The sequence below is a fragment of the Lissotriton vulgaris genome, chromosome 10 (assembly GCF_964263255.1).
Source record: "Lissotriton vulgaris chromosome 10, aLisVul1.2, whole genome shotgun sequence".
Taxonomy (NCBI): domain Eukaryota; kingdom Metazoa; phylum Chordata; class Amphibia; order Caudata; family Salamandridae; genus Lissotriton; species Lissotriton vulgaris.
The window spans coordinates 454,331,728-454,355,236 of NC_141698.1; the positions used below are offsets into that span (position 1 = coordinate 454,331,728).

The 23,509-nt window shown below is 46.3% G+C and overlaps 1 protein-coding gene across 1 annotated transcript in view; it reads right to left on the minus strand.

Moving 5' to 3' along the window:
- The window catches only part of RHOT2 (ras homolog family member T2), a 410,048-nt gene that overhangs the window by 143,713 nt on the left and 242,826 nt on the right, over nt 1-23,509 (minus strand). Inside the window, exons 12-14 of the mRNA XM_086941319.1 lie at nt 8,262-8,346; nt 7,671-7,816; nt 7,480-7,580 (exon numbers count right to left, since the gene is read on the minus strand). Of these exons, the coding sequence (XP_086797445.1) occupies nt 7,480-7,580; nt 7,671-7,816; nt 8,262-8,346 (332 nt within the window). The remainder of the gene's footprint in view (nt 1-7,479; nt 7,581-7,670; nt 7,817-8,261; nt 8,347-23,509) is intronic.

Consider the following 23,509-nt stretch of genomic DNA (forward strand, 5'->3'; position numbering starts at 1 on the left):
CAGGGCTTACTGTTCTAAATCCCTTCATATTGAATCATTGCCATTGAAGTCTATAGCAGTATTTTCTATATGCCAGTGACACTGTCAGTGTCATGGTTTGGGGCATTGGAGTCTCCCCTCCCTGCATGAGAGCAGCCATCTGTTATTCACAGGGATAGATCCCACCCTTTCCCATTTGTCACACGTAGGAGTGGATGCAAACACAGGTACATGTGTGTTTTGGTGCCTTGTCCTCGGTAATGGTAAGTGTTTGAATGCTAATCTTCTATTATGTATTTTGTTCCAAGACCCCTCGCTACGCTAACCTCCCCCAGTGTGACACTCCTGGCCCAGGCTGCACGTCCCTGGCCCCATTAGAAGTGGAGCTGCAGTATTTGTTCCACCGTGAAATCGATGCAAAAGATGAGCAAGTCCGTGTTCTTGTTCCATTGTGAAGTTGATACAAATATCCGAGTCAATTACAAAGACAAGATATGTGCTTATAATAGACCGTTATCTGCTGTATGGCATAAAAACTAGCCCGTTCTTAATGCCAAAAACATAGATTGATTTCTGTACAATGAGTTTTAAAACGTTACAGCAATGCATGTCAGTGATTCAGTTCCACTCATATTTCAAGTTTTACTTAATCTTGCCTCCCTCGAGAGTTAGCTATTTAATCATGTTGTTTCTTTCTGTATTTTTTCCGTGTATACTTTGAGGTGTGCGGGTGTTTATGAGGGGCTTTGACTGAGAGCTCTGACGCTGACCGTGAAGTCAAAGCAAAGGGCCTGTCAGTGGATTGGCCTCTCTGCAGAGCACACAGAACAACGGTCATGTATTCCAGTTGTTATTGCAATTTTGTGAAAATGTGTGTGAAGGGGGTGCACAGATGGCAAACTACTTATGGGGCAAAAGTACAATAAATAGCTTAAATGTGATTGAGTGCATGCAGTGTGTGTTTGGACGTGGTGAAGTGAGGGAGATGCAAGAAAGTGCATTTGGGGAAGAGTGAAAATTAAGTGCTGGGGCTGCACAGGTGCTGTCATCTACAGATGTGGCACATGTACGCTAGAGGAGAGGGCCTGTGGGTTGGCACAATGTGGGCAGAGGGAAGGAAGGGGGAGGGCTTGTCCAAGGAAAATACGCACATCAGACAAAATAGCCTATAACATCATATTTTAGGTAATGATGGCTCTTACCACACTAACGTGGAACACAAAGGGGCTTAAATTCCCCTCCAAACGACAAAAACTATGGAAATACCTCTTAGACAAGAGACACAATGTAGTAGCCCTACATGAAGCACATGTAAAAAGATCAGAAGAACCCTGGCTCAGACCCAGAGGCTATCCAATTGTATATAGATCGTCAGAGCCGACTAAACATAATGGTGTGACCCTATTTTTCCATAGGTCCTTGAAATTTCAGCCAGAGGGTAGCATAACAGACAAAGAGGGTAAGTAAGTCATGGTCAAGGGTCAGTTATATGGCGGACTGTGCTCATTTACCTTGGACTATGCACCTAACTCTAATCAAGCCGCTTTCCTGACCTCGGTGCTGACAATGCTCGGGGGTCGCTGAGGGAGAAACCTTACTGATGGGACTTAAATCTCACATGGGATCCCTGCCTAGACAGCACACAACCAGGGCAACCTCAAGTAACTTCTCCAAAACTCGGATTTGGGTGTTCACTTCAATGGATTTGCTAGGTGAGTGGTGCACGCTCCGCCCCACAACTAGAAACTATACCTTTTTCTCGCAGACATTGGACATACTCTAGGATTGATCACGTCTTTGTGAGTAAGAACCTAGCCCCTTCCCTACAGGCTACTTCCACACACTCGATCACTATGTCTGATCACGCACTGGTCACATTGACTCCAGCCTGGAAGACCGTGCCACCAAAATATAAAAGATGATTTTTCCCAGCAACACTGACACTGCGCGATGAGCTACAGAAAGCTATTAAAGACTATTTCCTTATGCATAGGTCTTCACGCGGGCCAAAATAAACAAAGGAAACAAGAGGGACTGACTTTGGAAACAGAACTTATAGAGGCAGAACTGGCTCATAAGAAGAGCCCAATCCTTAGCCTACAAAGGACGGTGACAGCAATAAGGGGAAAGCTAAATGCCATATATAATAATAGCAAACAAAACAGGTGATGGACCGAATGTGGATCAATGTCACACATTCATCCCAGTCCAAAGATCTGGGCCCAAATCCATCGTTTTTTTGCACTCCACACCACCCTGGGTTAGACAATGGCGATATGCAAATCAGCTCTGACCCTGTGCCCCATGGGAACAGTCCAGTCCGAACTACAAAAGCCATGTCCTTCCCAGAACGGAATCAAGCATCCGAGGACCGGACCGGTTTCGAGGTAACACCTCTCATCAGCCCGGCTAGCTTGACTCCAGTGGTGTGGAGTGCCTGGGACCCACGTCTGAGCATCCCCAGCGCAGCCATGGCGCTACTGCAAACAAAACATTTGATGGACCGAAAGTGGATCAATGTCACACATTTATCCCAGTCCAAAGATCTGGGCTCAAATCCATCGTTTTTTTGCACTCCACACCACCCTGGGTTAGACAATGGCGATATGCAAATCAGCTCTGACCCTGTGCCCCATGGGAACAGTCCAGTCTGGGTTGAGTGTGTGACATTGATCCACATTCGGTCCATCACCTGTTGTGTTTGCATATTCCGCCCTAAGTGCGCTGGGGATGCCCAGACGTGGGTCCCAGGCACTCCACACCACTGGAGTCAAGCTAGCCGGGCTGATTAGAGGTGTTACCTCGAAACCGGTCCGGTCCTTGGATGCTTGATTCCGTTCTGGGAAGGACATGGCTTTTGTAGTTCAGACTGGACTGTTCCCATGGGGCACAGGGTCAGAGCTGATTTGCATATCGCCATTGTCTAACCCAGGGTGGTGTGGAGTGCAAAAAAATGATGGATTTGGGCCCAGATCTTTGGACTGGGTTGAGTGTGTGACATTGATCCACATTCGGTCCATCACCTGTTGTGTTTGCATATATAATAATAGGGCTGAACTTACCCTTTTACGACTAAAACGCAGAGTCTATGAGAGGGGAAACAAAGAAGGCACACACCTAGCCAAACAGCTAAGGCTCAAAAGGGAACAGAAATATATAGGAGACATAACACTACATGGGGGGACAGTGTGACCCAGGATCCAGAAAAATGCCATGCCTTTGGCAGTTTATACATGACTCTACAAGGATAAGGCAGATAGCTAGGAGGGAACAAAGCAAACCCAATACCTGGGGGAGGTGGAGCTCCTGAGGGTGCCAAAGACACAAAATGAGTCACTGAGGAAACTAAAAGATGCAGAAGAGGTCAGCCAGGCCATGGCAAGACTAAAACTGCATAAATCTCTGGATTCAGATGGACTAACATCCCATTTCTATAAAAAATTAGGGGCAGAATTAATCCCGCAACTGGTGTACTTATACAACTCGTTCTCAGAGCTGGGGACAGTGACTACATCTATGGGGAGGCCGTTATCTCAGGTCTGAACAAGCCAGAGAAAGATCCTAACTTGTGTAGCTCATACCGCCCAATAGTGCTCCTCAACCTAGATGCCAAGATATACACGAAAATCTTAGCCAGCAGATTGGAAAAACTAATGCCTGAACTGATGCACTTGGATCAATCGGGGTTTATCTAGGGCCGACAAACTCAAGAAAATCTCGGAAGGGTCTTCCACCTGGTCGAGAAGGTAATTTAAAAATCAATTCTGGAGGTTCTGTTGGCGCTGGACGCCAAAAAGGCCTTCGACTGCGTGGACTGGCCCTTCCTATCCCGCACCCTGAAGAAATATAGATTTAGTGATCAATTCATAGGTATGATCAGACCTAACTTCACGTGTCCGAGTGCTCTCGTATTAGTCAATGGGGTGAGTTCCGAAACCTTTTCATTAAAAAGAGGGAACCGTCAGGATGTCCCCTGTCGCCATTACGATTTGCCCTTAGTATTGAACCATTACCGGCGAGAACACACTTGCCACCCAATGTTCAGGTCATCAGATTTGGGACAGATGAGCACAAAATATCGCTGTTTGAGGTTGATATGCTGCTCTCAGTGACAGACCCCGAGTCCTCTCTGAAGGTGGTGATGTAGGAGTTGGGGTACGGTTAGTGCACTAAGGTGAACCTAACAAAATTGTACCTGCTGAATCTCACATTGCCGCAGAGAGAAATGGAATTTCTGGTCGCCTCGAGTCCCTTTCAGTGGGCAAAAAAAAAGACATTACATACTTATAAATAATAATTACCTCTAAACTCAAGGAACTCTACAAAGCGAACTGTCCTCCATTTCTCCACCAGCTAAAGATGGATCTCCGCAGGTGAACTCCCTTGTACCTATTCTGGATAGGTCGTATCGAAGCGATTAAGATAATGGCATTGCCTAGACTCCTATATCTTTTCCATGGCATTCTGATAGAGATGGAGAGAGGATTCTTCCCCACCCTAAAATCCATGAACACCCATTTCATATGGCAAGGATGTAGGGCAAGGCTTTCCTGTTGACAGCTCTGCCTCCCTGAAAATAAGGGGGGGGGGGGCAGGTCTTACCAGAGATGTCCCTATACTACAAAGCAGCTCAATTAAGGGTGATCTTGGAGTATTCGGCCTGAGAGATGAACAAGCACTGGCTACACATGGATAGGGCAGTATCAGTTTATTCCTAAGGAACTGACCTAGGAAATTGACGGGGAGCGCGGATCTTTGGAAGAGATAGAAATGTATTTTTACCTACTGAAGCAATTACATTTACATTGTTCCTCAGTGTTGGGCCATGTGCAGTAATACAAATTCTGGATCTTTTACTATTGGTTGACAAAGCCATTAAGTGTTCTGTTGGGGTCAGTGCCTGAACGGACGATTCATTTTTCACATTCTTTACGAGTAATGCACATTTCTCAACATTTCTGCAAGGCATTATATGGCCATTGTTTATTGCAAATGATAAATAATTTCAGAAAATAAAATGTGTATGGTATAGCTATACATTAAATGTATTTGTAGTAAAGTATTTCGTTATTGATCTTTGTGGAAAGTGAATGCATTCATTTAAATGTGAAAGGTTCTGCTAAGTAACTTATAGAGAAGATGTTCGCAGACTTTAGTACGCACAAGTTATAGCTCTTGCGGGGGGTGGTGGGTTGATTACCAGCAGAGAAATCACCCCGGGGTCAGTAAATGGTCACTGATTTGCAATTGAATTTCTCTCATATCTCTGTGACTCGTAAAAAGTATATGTTTATGTGTCAGAAAAGGTCGCAAGAACCCTTTTACAAGGCAGCGTTGGCACATTACAGTGACACACACAGGAGGACGTTGCAGACAGAGAGGGCTAGTTGTAAAGCAGTCACTCACACAGCGCAATACAAGCACTGAAGTGGAGGCGGAAGAATACATGGAAAGAGCAAATAGAATTAGGTAAGAGATAAATAATCCACTTGACTGAACAATGTTGTGATTAACAAGGTCTCACACAACAGGCTGAGAAGGGCTTATTGAAGAAAACCTATGGTTGAAAAGGGTGGGCCCAAAGCCCACCCTATTTATATTGTTAACTACTAGTCAATTTGACATCTGTGCTGTCAAAACCTAGACTTAGAAACCGGCAGTGGCCAGATACAGCCCACATTCTTATCTTTGCAGACAGGAATGAACAATAGCTGCACGGCAAACCATAGTCAAGATCCCCTCCAAACGCTCAATTGACATATTTTAGCTATTGCTATGCTTACTTTGTAGCCAATTTATATGTATGTCGACTACTTTTCCTTCATGTTGCACCACAAACACCGATAACAAACAAGCTGTGCTTATACAATAACAAATTCAACACAAACCACTGAATATATTTTGCCACCTTCTACAGTAATGTCATTAAGTCCCGTTAGCTAGTGCCTTTCCAATCCTTGCTTCTGACACCAGTAAAGGGTGGACCGCTGCTGAGATATGTGGCCTAGTGACTTCATTTACAGAAGTAATTAAAATATTTTAGAGTGAAATGTGATTATCTGTTAAATACAATGGTTTATTGCAATAAAATGTCTTTTTTATCTCAATTATCTAAAACCAAAGAAAGAAAAATCGGACTTTGTGTTCAAACAATCCTGTGCCACTCTCTGAGGATGCCCTGGCAGAAGCAATCTTCTCTCTTTTACTCATCCACCAATAACTTTTCCAGACTGCACACACCAGGAATACACTGGAAGAGTTGGAAAACCTGGATGAAAGACAGCTGCCTGAAGCTTAACTCAGAGAAGACCGAGGTCCTCATCCTCGGACCCTGCTCCTCCACCTGGGACAACACCTGGTGGCCCTTCGCCCTCGGAATCTACCCACTCCTACAGACCACGCACGAAACCTAAGCATCATCCTCGACTCCTCCCTCTCCATGAACAGCCAGATCAACGCAGTTGCCTCCACCAGCTTCAACTGCCTATGCATCCTACGAAAGACTTTCAAGTAGATCCCCCGGAGTGCAGAAGGACCGTCACTCAAGCGCTCATAACCAGCAGACTGGACTACAGCAACGCACTCTACACCGGGATCAACAGAACCCTTCTACACAAACTCCAAACCATCCTGAACGCAGCAGCTAGACTCATCCTAAGGACACCGCATCTCGAACACATGACGCACCACCTATGAGACCTCCACTGGCTCCCCGTCGAGAAGAGGGTCACCTTCAAACTCCTCACCCACGCCTACAAATCCCTCAACAACATCGGACCCAAATACCTCAACAAGAAAATATCCTTCCACGTACCCAAGAGGAACCTTTGCTCCACAGACCTCGCCCTGAAAGAGGTCCCCCGCATCCGCAGAAACAAAACGGGCGGGAGATCCTTCTCCTACATCACAGCCAAGACCTGGAACATGCTCCCTATAAACAACAGACATTCCCCTACCCTGCACACGTTCAGGAAGGACCTCAAGACCTGGTTTTTCGAATGACCTGGAGCTGTTCCTCCCCTGACCTACCCCCCCTCGCGGGGGAATCGCCACAGTTATTTCTCATAATGGTATCTGAGGCACCAGGTGATAAAGTTGGGTGCACAGGCCAACACAATAGTATCAGTTTGAAATTGGAATTAGAACCTGGGTATCTAGCTCCACTGATGGCAACCTTGTCATAATTTAGCACACAATGTTAGGAAGGCTAGGCCTCTTGATGGGGGTCATCAAAGAAGGGTTGGGCTAACCTGATGGGAAACACTAAGTAGGCAGAGGATCACAGGTTGCTTTTAGGAGCAGATTGATGGAAGGAAGGAGGTCTTTGGGACAGCACACAATTTTCTTAAATCTCCTAAACCTTCCTTTCCTTAACATGTAAGGACTCACTTGCTTCCCTAACTTGCACCAGGATGGTATGAACACATGTTCCAGGACTGCTTTGAGCTTCCAGTCTATCACTGTACCAAATTCCACCACCCACCCGCTCACGCAACCTACCTGTAATGGCTTGAGTTTGAGAGTCCTGCTCTGTGAGAATGGGGTACCCCAGGTAGCCTAGGTGTTCCAGACAGCGATGGACATCTACATATGCCATCAGTCTAGAAAGCAAAGGAGAAGGGTATTACAGCATGAAGACCGCACACCTCCAACCAGGCTGTGGGTGGAAGACAGCATGCAAGAGCACTTACGTCCACTTGCACAGATAAGCATGCAAAGAAAGGAGGCCACTCTCCGAGATGCACACCGTGTTGGGCAGCTCCGGACCCCAGGGAGTGTACGGGAAAACACTGAAGAGGCTCTGGAGTTCTGAGGGAGACAGGGCACCATCCTGGTCCTAGAAAGAGAAAGAGAAAGGCTCTGAAGAAAAGGATGAGGTGGGATGAAAAAGAAGTAGTGATAGTGTGGTTTATAGCGACATTGTTAAGAACGAGACAGGTTATTAACCCTCTCAGGGAGATTGCTTCAGCTTTCTCTCAAGCACTAACATCCATCGAGCGGCAGCAACAGGTCAAGCACTTTCCTAACTTTAAGGAAGGATCAGCAGCCTCTGGAAGGCCAGTTTGAAGCTAGCTAGTACAGGAGACACAAGAGCTGGTAGAGACTGGGAAGGAAGATTACAGGGACAAAGAATGATGAGCAGCGTGTGGACAGATAATAAAAAAAGAAAGCGCAAGAATGGACAAGGCAACAATAAGGGAATAGGACACAAGCAAGAAAGGAATAAGCAATTTCTAGGTCTAGCGATAGGAACCCATGCTCCATTGCCCACCTTTACTTACTTGGTCGTACTTCTCGAAGACCCTCTGCAAGAACTGATAACCAAAGTGATTAAACTCGGTAGAGCAGTCATGGGGCACTCGGATCCTGCAGGAGGAGGAATATTATGGCAGGCTAATTCAGAAATGAGTAATAAAGGAAGTACATTCAGAAAAAGGTAGCAAATGATATTTGGAACCTCCTTCAAGCAGAAGTGATTGAGCAAATTTAGTAACAGAATAACAAAAGTCTGGGACAAACACTGGTGCAGAGGTGTAATCCTAGTGTAGAAGCAGAAACAAAATCTATATATTTATTAGTTTTTCTTACTTATAACTTTTCTTCTAATTCAGCATATCCAATGCACTACCCTATTTTACATCCTATACCACTCTCAATATATCCTCTAGCTCAACTCTCTCACTCATCTAAAACCTCTTTCTACTACTCTTTCCAAAACACTACCCTATTTCTCACCCTATACCTCTATCAATATATCCATTACCTCCACTGTCTCATTCATACCAAACCCACACCACTACTAGGATTCCCAAAATAACCCTTTAGAGACTCTTCCCTACTCCACCCCTCCTTGCATCATCTCATCCCTCTTTTTACTATTACGCTCCCCCAAAACAAGCCTTTCTAAACCTTCTGTCTGACTCTTCCCCCTCCAAATCCCTTTTACTCATCTCCTCTACCTCACTTTTACTCATCCCAAGCCTCCTCCTACTGCGATGAGCTACAAAACAAAATTCCAAACCCTTCCCTTCTATCCCTCCACTATCCTTTTCAATCCAAATAACAGACTAACATGTCCACCATTCAAATTAATTTAATATTTCACTACACTAATTCACCACTAATCCTTTATGGGTTCCAGAGTAGCGTGCTACTCGTCAATAAAGCATATCAACACCTCATCAGGGGTAGCAAGCGCTATACAAATGCAAACCTTTTTACCTCTTCTACTTCTTCGCGATCCTTCTCAAACCAAATAACTCACCTATCCATCACTCAAATTACTTTCAAATTTTCACTATACTAATTCACCACTAATCGTTTATGGGTTCCGAAGTAGTGTGCTACTCGCCGAAGAAGTGCTTCAACACCCCATCAAGGGTAGCCAGCACTATATAAATGCAAACCTTTTTGTCCCTCTTCTATCCCTCCACTATCCTTCTCAATCCAAATAACTGACTAAGATATCAACCGCTTAAATTACTTTCATATTTTCACTATATTAATTCACCACTAATCCTTTATGGGTTCAGGAGTAGCGTGTCACTCACGGAAAAAGCGCTTGGACGCCTCATTAGGGGTTGTAAGTGCTATATAAATGCAATTACAAAAATGGTGACTAACCAGAGATTGGAAAATGATACTTACTCTGTAACCATTTGTTTAAAGCATGTAGTGTAGATTCACATGCTTAGCACACTCCTGCCATCTAGTGTCTGCTTTAGATGTTTCCAAGTTGTTTCCCTTTTAATATGTTTGAGTCCCAGGATATGTTGTGACTCTTCCTTTGTCCCAGAATGCATCAGTACAATGGATCCACCTCAGATTGTTTTCGCGCATATAGGACAAGTATTAGTGGAACTAAGTGATTTATAAAGTGTGTGTTAATTGTATGAGATGAATAAGATATGGCAAAAGTAGGAGAAACACTTGTGATAATTTCCAACTTCCAGGGAGCACGGAGGGTGCATGTGAGTCTAGAGCACTACACACTACAAAAAGATGGTTGCAGGGTAAGTGACATTTCCCATTTGTGGCTGTAGATACGCATGCTCTGGAAAAAAAATTAAAAGCAGTTCCCTCCAAAAAGTGGGAGCTAGTTAACAGAAGATGCAGATGTTTGGAAAAGTGCCTTTAAAACTGCCTGGCCAACTATGGCTTGCTGTTGTGTAAGCCCATCTCCACAATAGTGTTTAGTGAAGGTGTGTGGTATTGACCAAGTAGCAGCCTTACATATATACATAATAGGAATATTACCCAAAAAGGGCACTGTGGCTCCCTTTTTCATGTGCAGTGTGCTCAAGGTGGCACTGATCGTGTGTGGTCAGCTTTGGCATAGCAGATTGGCATACATTTAACTATCCATCTTGCAATACCAGCTGTTGAAATAGTACAACCTTTGTGTGTGTGCTAAAAGCAACAAAATCTGATTAGTCTTTCTGAATGGCTTAGTTCTTTCAATATAGTACATAAGTGCTTTTTCAACGTCAAGAGTGTGGAGCACTCTTTCAGCTAGAGCCCAGCTTTGGGAAAAAGACAGGTAGAACAACTGATGTGGAAGGGTCAAACAACCCTGAGTAAGAATTTGGGGTTAGTACGAAGTACCACCCTATGTTTATGAACTTGAATGTATTCACTTTCAAGACAAGTATTGTAATGCACATTATTGAAAGCGCTCGAAAGTAGGGTCCATCAGTCATGTGAGTACAACATTTAAATTCCATGCTGAACTAGAAGGTACTTTTGGATGGATGATACGCTTAAGCCCTTCCATAAATGATTTAATAACAGGTACTCAAAAGCATTGACATTCTTTTAGAAAATTAAGAAGAATTAGCCAAGTGCAGAGCCTGTGACTGGTTTATGGTGTACACTTTCTCTACTGCTCATATCTGAGGTGGTACGTTAGATACTGCTTAAAGGCCTGGGATTTATTTATTTATTTGCTGGTTTTTATAGCGCTCGAATCAACTCCAGATGGAGTATCTCTGCGCTTATGGCAGGCAGGGGAGGTTTTGGGTGGCAGCTGCAGACCATGCTACATGAGGATAGGAAGAGAAAGGTGTAGATACAAAAACCCACTGAAGGAGCTAGCCCACCCAAGGGGTGACAAAGGAGGGAATCAGCAAATGCAGGGTGCAGGACTCATGCTCACAAATTATAGGCAAAGGGCAGAATGTGGCACTATAGGGTACAGGGGCATAACTCTCTCAAGATAATCAGGTGCTGAATAGGATAAAACACGTCTGATTAGGGCTTCACCCAAAAACAGAGTTCACAAGGTGTGGACCTCACCAGCCAAGATTATGGTTTCCTGTTACCAATGCTCCGGCCTGCCATCAGAAATCCTGTCAATATAGCCTCGCAAGAGGAAGCTTCCCTGGCCTAGATAAAGACTGGACATTTCACCTGAGGTGTTTACAAGCCTGGGACCATTCGCTTGTGCTTCCTTTGGGGGGATGAGATGGGGTGTATAGTTGTGTCTTACAGGTGTTTTCTGAAAGCCAACCAGGGCACCCTGTCTGTACTTTGCAGTTCTGCCAGACAGGTCTGACCTAAGAGCAGAGAAGTGGTACAGAGGGCTACCCCTCAGGCAAGGCACTATCACTGGTGGGACAAGGTAAGGGCCCGGATTGAGAAGTGAAGAGGTCCTCATAATCTCTGGCCATTAAGGAGTCATCTATAATGTGGCTGTCCCTGTGCTGCAGCATGATATGAAGCAAGACTGTTAGTCACGCAACAGACGTTGGGGTTGATGTAAACTTGGAGTTCAGAGGAGACTGATTTATTTATTTATGATCTTGGAGATGAGAGGGTGAATGATGGGCTGGTAATTGTTAGTTATGGAATTCATCTAGAATGAGAGGGTCTGGCCTTACTTGAAAGCTTCTGGTAAGATGCTGCGAGGGAGAGAGGCAATAACACTGGTTAGTAGTTGTAGTAGAGCTTCTCTGGAGAGAGCTTTGATGAAGGACAAAGGTAAGGTATCTTCACAGGAAGTGGTTTTGTGATTCAATATGTTGGTGAGGGCTGCTAGAACAAGCTTTGAAAGACGAGCATTGCAGGAAGCTACGAGAAGGGGTAGGTCTAAAAGGAAAAGCAGATCTGGCGTTATCAGTATACTATCAGATCTTCTGTCTTCTACTGAAGAGGCTGAAGACATTGCTTTTGTAAGTAGATAGTGGGGTAGGATGGTGAGGCATGGGGTTGATGTAATGCTTGATTGTCTTGAAGAATGTTTTGCTTCTGTTGGAAGCGTCACTAATGGCTTTGGTATAGTCCTTGGCTTTGGCTGATGTGATGACCTTTCTTGTCTCTGTGTGGCACAGAGGGACTTCAATGGTTTGGGGTCATCAGGTGTTTAGTTTTCAAATTTTATGAATGTCAGTGGATGGTGCATTTGTTGTCAGCAAGGTTTTTCCAATTCTGAGTGCTGAATGTTTTGGCATGCACTCGCTTGCTTTCATTGAAGCATGGGTAAATTCTGTTTTTGTCTGTTGCATGTTTTGGCCTTCTTCAATCTTTCATGTGGCATGGAATGCTGTACCGATCCAGCATTTTGCGCTTGCCAATCAAAGTGGCATTCAGGTCGCCAACATTGCTAGGCTCTCATTTGAGTGTGGGAGAGATGCGTACCACCATTTTGTCTTACTGCGAGGGGGTTTAACACTTGGCTACTGAGGAGCATATGTAGTTGATAACACATGGCCGTGTGGACAGTGTTCCACTTAGGCAACAGCGTTTGCCGACTTGTTTTGCTGCCCTACACCATTAAGTCTAATGTCACAAGTTATCTGCCAGTTCTATAGATAGCAGTATGCATACTTGCTCTAACAGAGCAGAACTGAACGTGCACTTGCTCTATCAGATCAGTTTACAAAAGATCAGATTATCTTAAGTTCATAAAATATTCATAGGTCTGAGATATTGTACTACCAACGTCTGGTGTTTCGTATCAAGAGTGGTATTCAGGTCGTAAATACTGGCCGGTTCTCATTTAAAAGGCTGAGAGATGTCACCATCATTTTGTCTAACCACTATTGGTGGAGTGGTTCGCAGTAAATCGCTACTGGTAAGTGTTTACAGTTCGGTATGCAGAGTACTGTCTTTGATGTTTGCTCCATGTATTGTGCTGTGTAGGAATCTCACGTCTTCTTATCACCCAATGGGATTAGTGGTGGACAGTTAACTGGGAAATATTGGATTTTTGAAATCTTGTTATGGTCAAGCATGGCTGGCAGGGAGATTTCTAGTTGAAAATCTTCCTTGTGCCGTGTTATTTTTTTTTTTTATTAAGAGGGTTGTGGCCGAACCAACCAAGATGGCAGACATACTTTTTTGAACTTTCTGCTGCCAACCCAGATCGAACTACATCCTAATGCTGAGGTTAGCGTGCTAGTTGTTGCTGAGCTTAAGGCTATTTTTAGGGGTGGGCTCTGTGCTCCCAGTGACGATAGCGGCGATCAGGCTGCTCGAAGTGCACATAGCGCTTAGCCTCCTCAGTGTTTTTGTTTCTCCTTTGATTCCTGTTTCAGTGTGATTTTAAGACACTTGATGACTTGATTTTATTTTTAAAATTTGCCTAAAAACGTTATTCACTTGCTTGCTCTTCCTGCTCCTGACCCCGTTCCGCCGCAGCTGTGTGCCTATCGAGCGGAGGGTCTCCTCGTGAGCAACACGCCCCACACCACTTCCTGCCTGCCACACTCTCCACGCAGGTTAGCGTGCTAGTGGTTCCCTCCCTAGGTATACTTAAGATGGGGACTTGGCGGAAGCGCAGCGGACGAGCGCAGCGGACGAGCGCAGCGGGCTCGCCGCCTTCGCGCCGAAGTTGCGCCTAAGTTAAGCATGTCTGCGCCCGTCCGCGGACGGTTGCGGCCGGCGGCCAGCCATAATGCCCAACTGATTACTTACTCTTCCGTGGATCTCTACGCGCTTTCACACTCTGGGCCCCTACACTCCCGTGCTGTAGGCGCTGCTCAGGATTGCGGTATTTTGATCTCCCAGGGTCTCCCGTTAGGCGCACCTGCATCGACTACCCTGACACATTGCAGCGAATCCTCCACATTTTTACCCGGCGTAGGGCCCCCTGAACTACATCCCCTGGTGGTAATCTACCTTAACACTCGCTCGCTGGTGAAACACCAGCTTGTGATATTTCAGCTGCTGGATGACAATAAAGTGGACATCCTTCTTCTCTCTGAGACCTGGCTAACAGAAGACTCTGTCCCGATATCCTTGCTGCTATCCCTACCAGCTATTACATTTTACAATCTAATAGGGCCGCCGGGAGAGCAGGAGGGGGGTTGCAGCTATCATTCGCTCCCAGTATAAGTTTATTACTCTTGAAACTTCCACTCTCTCTAAAACTGATAGTCTTATTCTTAAATTTACCTCTCCTAGGTTTTCCTTTATTTGTGTTCTTGTATACAGACCCCCTGATTATATGCCCCTTTTTCCCCAACAGTTCGGTGACTTAGTCTCCCAGCTACTTATCAATCATGCCAAAATTCTTATTATTGGTGATTTTAATTATTGGCCATCAGATCCTCGGGAAAGTAACCTCTCTGAGGAATTTACCGATCTCCTGCTCGGCCTGAATTGTAGTTAGCATATAACAGTAGCTACCCACAGCAAAGGCCATATCCTAGACCAAGTCTGGACGACTAATCTTGACATTTCCCCTCCTTCAGTCTATCCTTGCTCTTGGTCTGATCATTTCTTTATTTCTTTTTCCCTCAATTTCACTCCGCTTATTCATCCTACTCCTATTACCAATTTCACCGCCCGTAACTGGAAACGAGCCAACCTTGCAGAAATTCATTCTATTCTAGCTACCACAGCCCCCGGGGGCAAGCCTTGGTGGCTGGCCAGGTCTCTCATCTCGAGCAGTGGCTGGTGTCTGCCAGCAATAAAGTGGCCCGCTAAAAATCATAAAAACTAAACGTCCTCATGACGCTCAGCGGTGGTTCACAGACCAACTGAAACTGGATAAACTGGCCCTCCGCCAAGCTGAGCGCCGTTGGAGGCGTAATTATGACCTAGAATCCAAAACCGTGTATGTAGACCTGCTGAAATGTTATAAAAAATCCATTCTATTGGACAAAACCACTTACTTTTCCCAGAAAATAATGGATTCAGCCTCTAAGGCTAAGGACATTTTTTCTATCGTCGAGGAGCTCGCCTCTCCGGACCGTGTCACTGTCCAACCACAACCTACACAAGCTCTCTGATTCCATTAACTCATATTTCATTGATAAAATTGTCACCATAAAGAATAACATTCCCCCTCCCTCTTCCTCTACTCCTCCATCTCTACCCCCTATGAACCCCTGTCGTCTGGATGTTTTTCCTCTATTTCCCCGACTGAGTTTATTTCTCTGTTACGTATGGTGAGCTCGGGCTCTCCTAATGACTGCTGCCCCCCTCAAATCCTCAAAGAAGCTTTCTTGGCTTGCCCAGAACCTCCGTTGGCACTGCTTAACAACTCTCTTGCTACAGGCACGGTACCGTATTCTTTCAAACAGGCGGTTGTAAAATCCGATACAAAAGAAGCCTGGTGCCGACCCTTCGGTCCTGAGTAATTTTCGGCTGATCTCCCTTCTCCCCTACCTTGGGAAAATCTTAGAGACCTACGTCACTCGCTGTCTCAGTGCGTTCATTGAGGGTTCTTTCTTCTTGGATAACCAGCAAGCTGGCTTTAGGCCAGCTCACTCTACTGAAGCTGTTATTGTGGCCGTGATGGACGTGTTGAGGAAAGGAGAAAACAAGAATATTGCCCAGGCACTTGTACTGCTGGACTTGTCGGCTGCCTTAGACACGGTCGATCATACCATCTTGCTCGACCGTGTCAACAACGCGGGTATCCAGGGCATGGCTTTAATGTGGATCAGATCTTTTCTGCACCAGCGGTCTCAGGCAGTTTATCTGTCTACCTACTCCGCCCCCTATTCCCCCCTTTCTTGTGGAGTCCCACAGGGCTCTGCCTTATCACCACTTTTATTTAACCTCTATATGCAACCTCTTATAGCTTCCCTCCGTCACACCCCGGTTACCATTTTCAATTACGCTGATGATTTACAGTTGATCTTCCCTGTTGATTCCACCCCTTTCTCCTGTGCTAACTTCCAATCCACCATGCTTGCCATCTCTGAGTGGATGCACTACAGCCAGCTGAAGCTCAATCCCAACAAGACGGAGTTAGGGCTGATGGGTGGGTTGGTTAACCCTTGGAACTCTAGCTTTTGGCCCTCTTCCCTTGGGTCCCCGCCCAGCCCTGTCAATTCGGTAAAGAGCCTAGGCGTAATCATATGTAGTGACCTGTCTATGAGGCCTCAAATGAATGCAGTTACATCATCCTGTTTCTTTCATCTGTGCAGGATTCGCAACATTTGTAGGTTTCTTACCACCGAGGCACTCATTCTCGTCATTATGGCTCTTGTCACCTCCCGTATTGACTACGCTAACACCCTTTATGTTGGGATACCCGCTTACCATCTTCACCGGCTGCAGCTGGTGCAGAACCAGGCAGCGAAACAGTTTTTTCATCAGCCTAAACATCTACATGTCTCGCCCCTGTTGAGGAGACTGCATTGGCTCCCAGTGGCTTATCGCTGCATGTTTAAACTTGGCTGTACTGTCTTCAAGGCCCTATCCGATCAAGCTCCTGTATTCATTACGTCTAGCCTCCAACGTTATGTTCCCTCGAGAGATCTTCGGTCCACTTCACTCAACCTGTTGACTGTCCCAAGGTTTAATCGCAAGAAGCATGGTGGCCTGTGCTTTTCTCTACTGGCTCCCACACTGTGGAATCCCCTCCCGATTTCCCTCAGACTTTGCCCTAGCTATGTTATGTTATGTAATGTTAATTTCGCTTTATATAGCGCCAAATCACCGACAGGTCTCTTAGCGCTTGCTTTGGGAACCCGTCCTGGCTTTCCCTGCGAGATATCCCCTACTGGGCATCCCCAAGGTGAAGACCAGGCATCCCATCGCGGTGGGCCGTAGTGGAGATTAAGCAAGCTATTGCCCAGAGTTGCAGAGTGTGAACCCATGATTCGAGTAGGCACCGAGGCGAGAATTATCGAGTCCATGGACATTTTTGAGCTCAAGACCCTGCCGCGTCGGGAATTGAACCCTGGTCCCGGGTCTGACCTCTGCATCAGGGTCTGCCTCCTCTAACCAGTGAGCCACACTTCTCCACGTGTTTGCTTTCGTAAATTGCTTAAAACCCACTTCTTTCAATTAGCCTATTAGTAACTTCAGTGCACTGTTCTCCCGCATTTGTTTTGAGCGCCATGAAACGGTCTGGTGTCCGAGCGCGGTATAAATGTTTTTAACATAACATAACATAACATGCCCTGTTGCCCCCAGCCAACACAGGTGAGAAGTCTTCTGGATCTGGGCGCCGCGGCGGCAGGTGCCGTTTGCTGGTGAAGAGGGCTGCCACGCTTGCCACCGAGGGTGCAGCCTGCTACCGCCTTATCACCGATCCGGGCCATAGCGACTGAAGTTGCCGGCAGTCTCTGCTGGGGTCCTTTCTCCCCCTACATGAGACTAAAGCCACCAGAGGTAAGGAGTCTCAGCGGGCAATCCTGCTCCAGGTGTGGACGGACCCGGTTGACCGGTTCCGGCGCCCAGAGTTTAGGGCACAGCTGTGTTCATCCATTGTTGGTGCTCTTTCTGGCCAAAAGGGTGCTGAGCAGCCCTCCCCTCGCTGGGCCCGTGAGGACCTGAACAGAGGGGAGGTGAGGTATGCAATGACGAGTTGCCTGGAGGGGTTTGTGCGGCTCTGTGGTTTTGCATGGGCCCCCTAGCACCTACCACCTGAAGATAGATGCTTAGCCCAGCAGCCTAGGATAAGAGATCACAGGGAGGGCCCCCCAGCCTCATGGAGCGCTGGGTGCGCATGCTGCCCAGAGGCCTCTGTGGCAGTGGAGGGGGAGCTCATGGAGAAGCCCCACCTGCTTGGACCATCACCTCACCACAGCTACCTTGGAGGTGGTGGCAGTTCGTGCTGGCCTCGGGCAAGCGGGCCAGGCACCTGTTTTTCCCTTACACTGTCTTTGGCGCTCATCGCAACGCTGCTCCCTATCGCCATTGCAAAGTAGCACGCTATAACTTTGGATCCCGACCCGTGAGAAGGGATGAATGGGAAGTCTGCTACCAACATGGGCTGAGACAGGCCCTAGCCCTCCCAGACTCAGACAAAGAAAAATAAATACATAGCGTCAGCAACAGGGTCCCAATGTGCTCATGATCCAGCGTGCCACTCTACAAATAACTTAAGTGGCCCACCAACACAAACGCCATCTTGAATTCTAGCAGGCTCCCGTACAGCGCTGGAGTAAAAAATTGGTGAAGTAGGTGTTGAAGTCACCTTCCTGCGACAAGATCTGCGAGGAGGGGCAAACAGAGTGACTGAGACCAAGGGTCGTATATTAGAACTGATGGACACAGTGAAGGAACTTCAAAACAACGGTCTCGCGACTCTCGCACCTACCAAACTTTTGAAGGCCCGGGAAGAGGACGTAGAGGGCAGAGCCTGCAGATGTAATCTTTGCTTTATCGGGTTTGCGGAGGGAGTGGATGGAAAATCTCCTGGATTTCAAGGTACCTGATTGCTAATTGTATGCCTATATCAACACTCTCCAATTGCTTTGCAGTGGACAAGGCTCACTGCTCCTTGGCGTAAAAAGCTCCTCCGGGGGCACCTCCTCACCCAAGGATTGCCAAATTTTTGAACTGCACAGACACAACAGGCAGAAAGGCGCACAGGTTGGGGGGACCTTCGATTCCAATCAGGCCGAATAATGGTCTTCCCAGATTACACCTGCATGGTTCAATAGTGACTGAACTCCTACAAGAAGGTCAAACAACATTTCAGAGCCCAGAGACTCCAATGCATGCTTCTCTTCTTGACAAAGCTTAAAGTGAACCACAGCTCTAGATCTTTCTTCTTTAAGACCCCCAAGGCAGCCTGGACATTGAAAACAGAGCAGCATCTCCTGTCAAGTAACCCATTACCACTTAGGATGGTGGGGGAGGTGCAAATGCTCCGGAAAACAAAGGTAAAAGCATGCACCGAGGGTACGCCCGAAGTTAAGATTGAGGTGCTGCAGCTCCCGATCCAGATTACCTTGTGACTCTGAGAGGGGAAGACTCAGTTTGGGCCCTGATGCTTCCCCTGGACTCCACGTGTGCCGAGTCGCCCCCCCATCGTCATCGGATCTGTGCCACACTGTAAAATGACCAAATCGGCAACTCTATCTTATCTCTTTCCCAGCACCACTATATCCTTTATGCGTTATCAGTCCAGGGTTGGACCCAGATTACTGAAGCCCCACCTATTCTATGGTTGAGGGAGGGTGATAGATGCTTCTGGGGTAGAAGTGTGGGGAGGCGGGGTGTTTGTACTGCACGGGATATTGTTTTGTTTAAATTGGTATTTTTGTTTAGTTAGCATTGGTTCTTGTATAATCCACACATTGCACAACTCCACCACATCTACTGTGCACGCACCTTCTATCAACCTTCAAGATGAGCACTTTGAGAGGTCACTGCACTTACGTGGAAAGTAAATAGCCACAATAACAAGATTAAAAGAGGGGCAGTATTTCAGTACCTAAAGTACCACTCCCCACTTGCAGTGGTTCTACAAGAAACACACCTGCCAAGCAACAATTATCTTTTCCTACAGCGCAGCGTTTACACCAGAGCATTTCATGACGGCTACCCACTAACGTCCTGTGGGAAGGCCATCCTCCAAAACACACGCCTGTCGCTGCAAGTTTCCACAACTCACGGTGATGCACTGGGCCACTTTGTAGTTATCAGTGGAGCCATGCAAGGCACGCGCTGGACAATAGCATTAGTTAATGCCCCCCACGTTGGTGAAAAGTACATTTCAAGCTCTCAAAGTGGTGCTGTTGCAGTCCCCTATGGGCCTGAAGTTAATTGTCGGAGACTTCAAATCTGTCTTGAACATCTTGCTAAACATCAGCAATCACTCAGCACAGAGAACAATAGCCCTGGCAGCTTGGGCCACGTCCTTGGCTAACACTTGGCACTTGCTTCAACCTCGAACACAGGAAAACACCTTTTATTCCCGTCCACACAGCTCCTCCTCATGAATAGATTATCTGCTCATTCCCTCTACAGATACAACCGGACTAGTGGAATCCTGTATCCTGCCAGGCGCATTGACTGACCATGCCCTTGTACTCCTCACTCTCAAAACACAATCGGGAAAGTAGCATGACTACTTAGCGTCAACAAAGACACAGGAGACTCTCCCATCATCATTTGCGAAGATCTAAAGGCGACCCTTAGGGGGCAGATAATATCCTATCAATCTGTAGCCAAAAGACGCAAAAACAGGGACAGTAAGGGCCTGGAATGCAAAATACACTGTGCAAAAGGGACACTCACAGAATCTCTGAGTGAGCACACAAGGCATCTCTTAGAGATGAAGAGACAGGCCCTCAGACAGAAATTACTTGACACAGCAGCCCAGCACACCTTTCCTCCAAGTATAATCTTTACGAACTAAGGGATAAGGATGATTAACTCTTACACTGGCTAGGGAACAGGAAGCACGGGTACCCAGGCCTGACAGAGAGACAGACTTAACATCACATCCTCCCATCTCACAGTGCAGGAATTTGCAGCCTACTAGTTACCCTGTATGAGAAATATCCAATACCAGTGGCCAAGCGGGGTAACCTGATCCTCGAAGACATGATCATCTCCCAAATCTATGACACAGACAGAAGGGAGCTGACGAATCACTGACTGCCAAAGAAATTCAGGTGGCCATTCAGACGCATCCGGCTGGGAAAACTCCCGGCCCTAATGGTTTCCCACTGGCACTGTACAAAAAGCATGCATCCCAGTTGATACCACCGCTGTTGGACATGTACAATGATTCTCTGCGATCGGGGGAGCTCACATATGACTTAAAAGGGGCCATGATCTCCGTAATCTGGAAACCGCTGAAGCCTCCCGACCAGTGTGACTCATATAGACCCATCTCCATTATTAACATGGATACCAAGACACCCGCTAAGCCCTTAGCCAATCGCCTGGTAAAGACGATCCAAACAGTAGTGCACCCAGACTAGAATGACTTTATGACAGGGCGCTGCACTTTTCACTGCCTTCGATGCCTAAATAATGCAATTGCTCTGTCTACACACTTCACTGAACACAGGGCCCTCATATTCATTGGTTTAGAAAAAGTCTTCGACTCTGTTCACTGGCAATACACGTTCCGCCTACTGGAGCATATGAACTTTGGTCCACTCATTCGCAGCTATGTCCAAGTATTATGTGCAAAACTAGGGACAAAGGTCCGAGTGAACGGAGAACTCTCCCCGACCTTTAACACTGAATGAGGAACAAGAGAGGGATGCCCCCTGTCGCCGCTCCTATTTGCCCTCTTTATGGAGTCCTTGGCTGAGTGGATTAGACATGACGCTCAGTTCAGCGGGTTCTTATGGCCCGACGGATGCTAGGACATGGTGTCGCTGAATGCTGATGACCGCCTACTTTTAATTAGCGACTCTGAAACCTCTCTCCCCATCTCTTATCAATGTTAAAAATTTACAGAGATGCATACGGTCTCACCGTGAACTTGCCCAAATCCACTTACATTCTTTTAACCCACCACAAGTACCTATTAGTACCACCTACCACATACGATGGGCAACTCAGCACTTCAAATACCTAGGGATAAGCATTGCCATCACCCAACAACAGGCATGGACCTTAACATCTCCCGTTTATCAAACAAAGTATGGATGGACATGGACCACTGGGAGAAGCGCTCTTACCGCAAATGGGTTCTGAACGCATACCACGCCGGTTTGAGAATCACAGATACACAGTTATATTACTGGGATAGCCACCTGGTGTAATTTAATGGTTGGCTGTTTGTGGGACGAGACAACCCCTCCATAGTGGCAGAAATCCACATTCTTGAACATCTTGTAGCATTCAATCTCTTCTACAGTTCCAATACACCCACATCCCTTCCACGTGCCAAGCAAACATCTCTTAGATGTTGTCATGAAGCACCACGATGGATCAGGTGGCATGGTGTCCTGAGAGCGGTAACGGGTCCGGGTCAGGAGCTGGCTTATTCACACGGAGGCACTCTGGGATTTCCGCATGTGGGACAACATTGATAGATCTAAACTGGGGAGAGCCAGGGAGGACAAATCAGTGTGCACATTCTAGCACCGAGATGACATTTATTCAATGTCCAAGCCACAATTGTATTGATCTTTACATTTACAACAGCTCCATGCATTTGAGTCGTCCCTGGACTCCCTGCACACAATCCCACAATGCAATCCCCATGAGACACGTCATGGAGTCACAAATGGGCATGAAAGATTTCCCCACATTATATTGCACCTTGGTAAATAAGACCCCGACCTGATGACGGCATTACAGGACAGTTGGAAATAAGATGTGGGTCCCTTGAAGTAGGACGACTGGGTGGAAGCGCGGATTGCTAAAAGAGTACTGGCGATACCATCTAAGCTGCGGCTCATTAAACCTAAATTCCAGCATTGTGTTTACTATAACTCCACACGGCTACATAGGATGAAGGGCATCTCAGATCCACAATGCCTGAGATGTCAACAAGCCCCAGGCACCTTCTATCACACGATATGGGAGTGTTTCGATTTACAAAAGAACTGACAGAACATTTGCACCACACTCACAATTTAAAGGCAGGACCATTAATACCCGAACCGAAGCTGATCTTATGATGATGAATACACTTTTCACGACTCAGAGCACCAACTACAATGTATATGCAGCATAGTTTATGCGCTGTTTTTGACATGTTGTATACGCTTTCGAAAACCCAATAAAAAGTGTTGTACATTTTTATTTCTAAATTAAGGTTGTAGTTAGCACTTTCCACTAAGAGAAAAGATTGTTGACACCTGGGAGTGTCATCAGCAATGCATGAGCAGGGATGTATAGTGGATCTCTACATGGGGCAGTGAGAGACAGGATAAGGCAGTGATTTTACTTAAGCGCTTTCCTCCCCGCCCCCCCACCCCACCCCCCAACATGTTACATTCTATTAGCCTGCTGTAATGAAGCAAAATATTACATAAAAATAATGCATACAGGTGCTAAAATGATCTGTTGAGCAAAAGTCAGATCCATTGGCTTTCCAAATGCTGGTTTTAACAGCCCCCAACACCTTTGTTTTTGAGTCTGTTTTTTGGGTGAAAATAACAAATTTGCCAACCCTTTTAACGTTTTCTTGGAGAGGATGAATCGCTAAAGCCACTAGAAAGGGTGAGTCTTGCATAGCACAAAATGAACACATTTTTGAATTTCATGACAATCCAGCAGATATCGGTACAAAAGGGGGTGGTGAAGGAGGGAGCATCTGAATCAATCAAACACTCACACGAAGTCAAAAGAATCCAGAAGATATGGCTTTGTATACAACCTTGGTAAAGATTAAGCTCTGACATTCACTAAAGCTGCATCCTTTCAA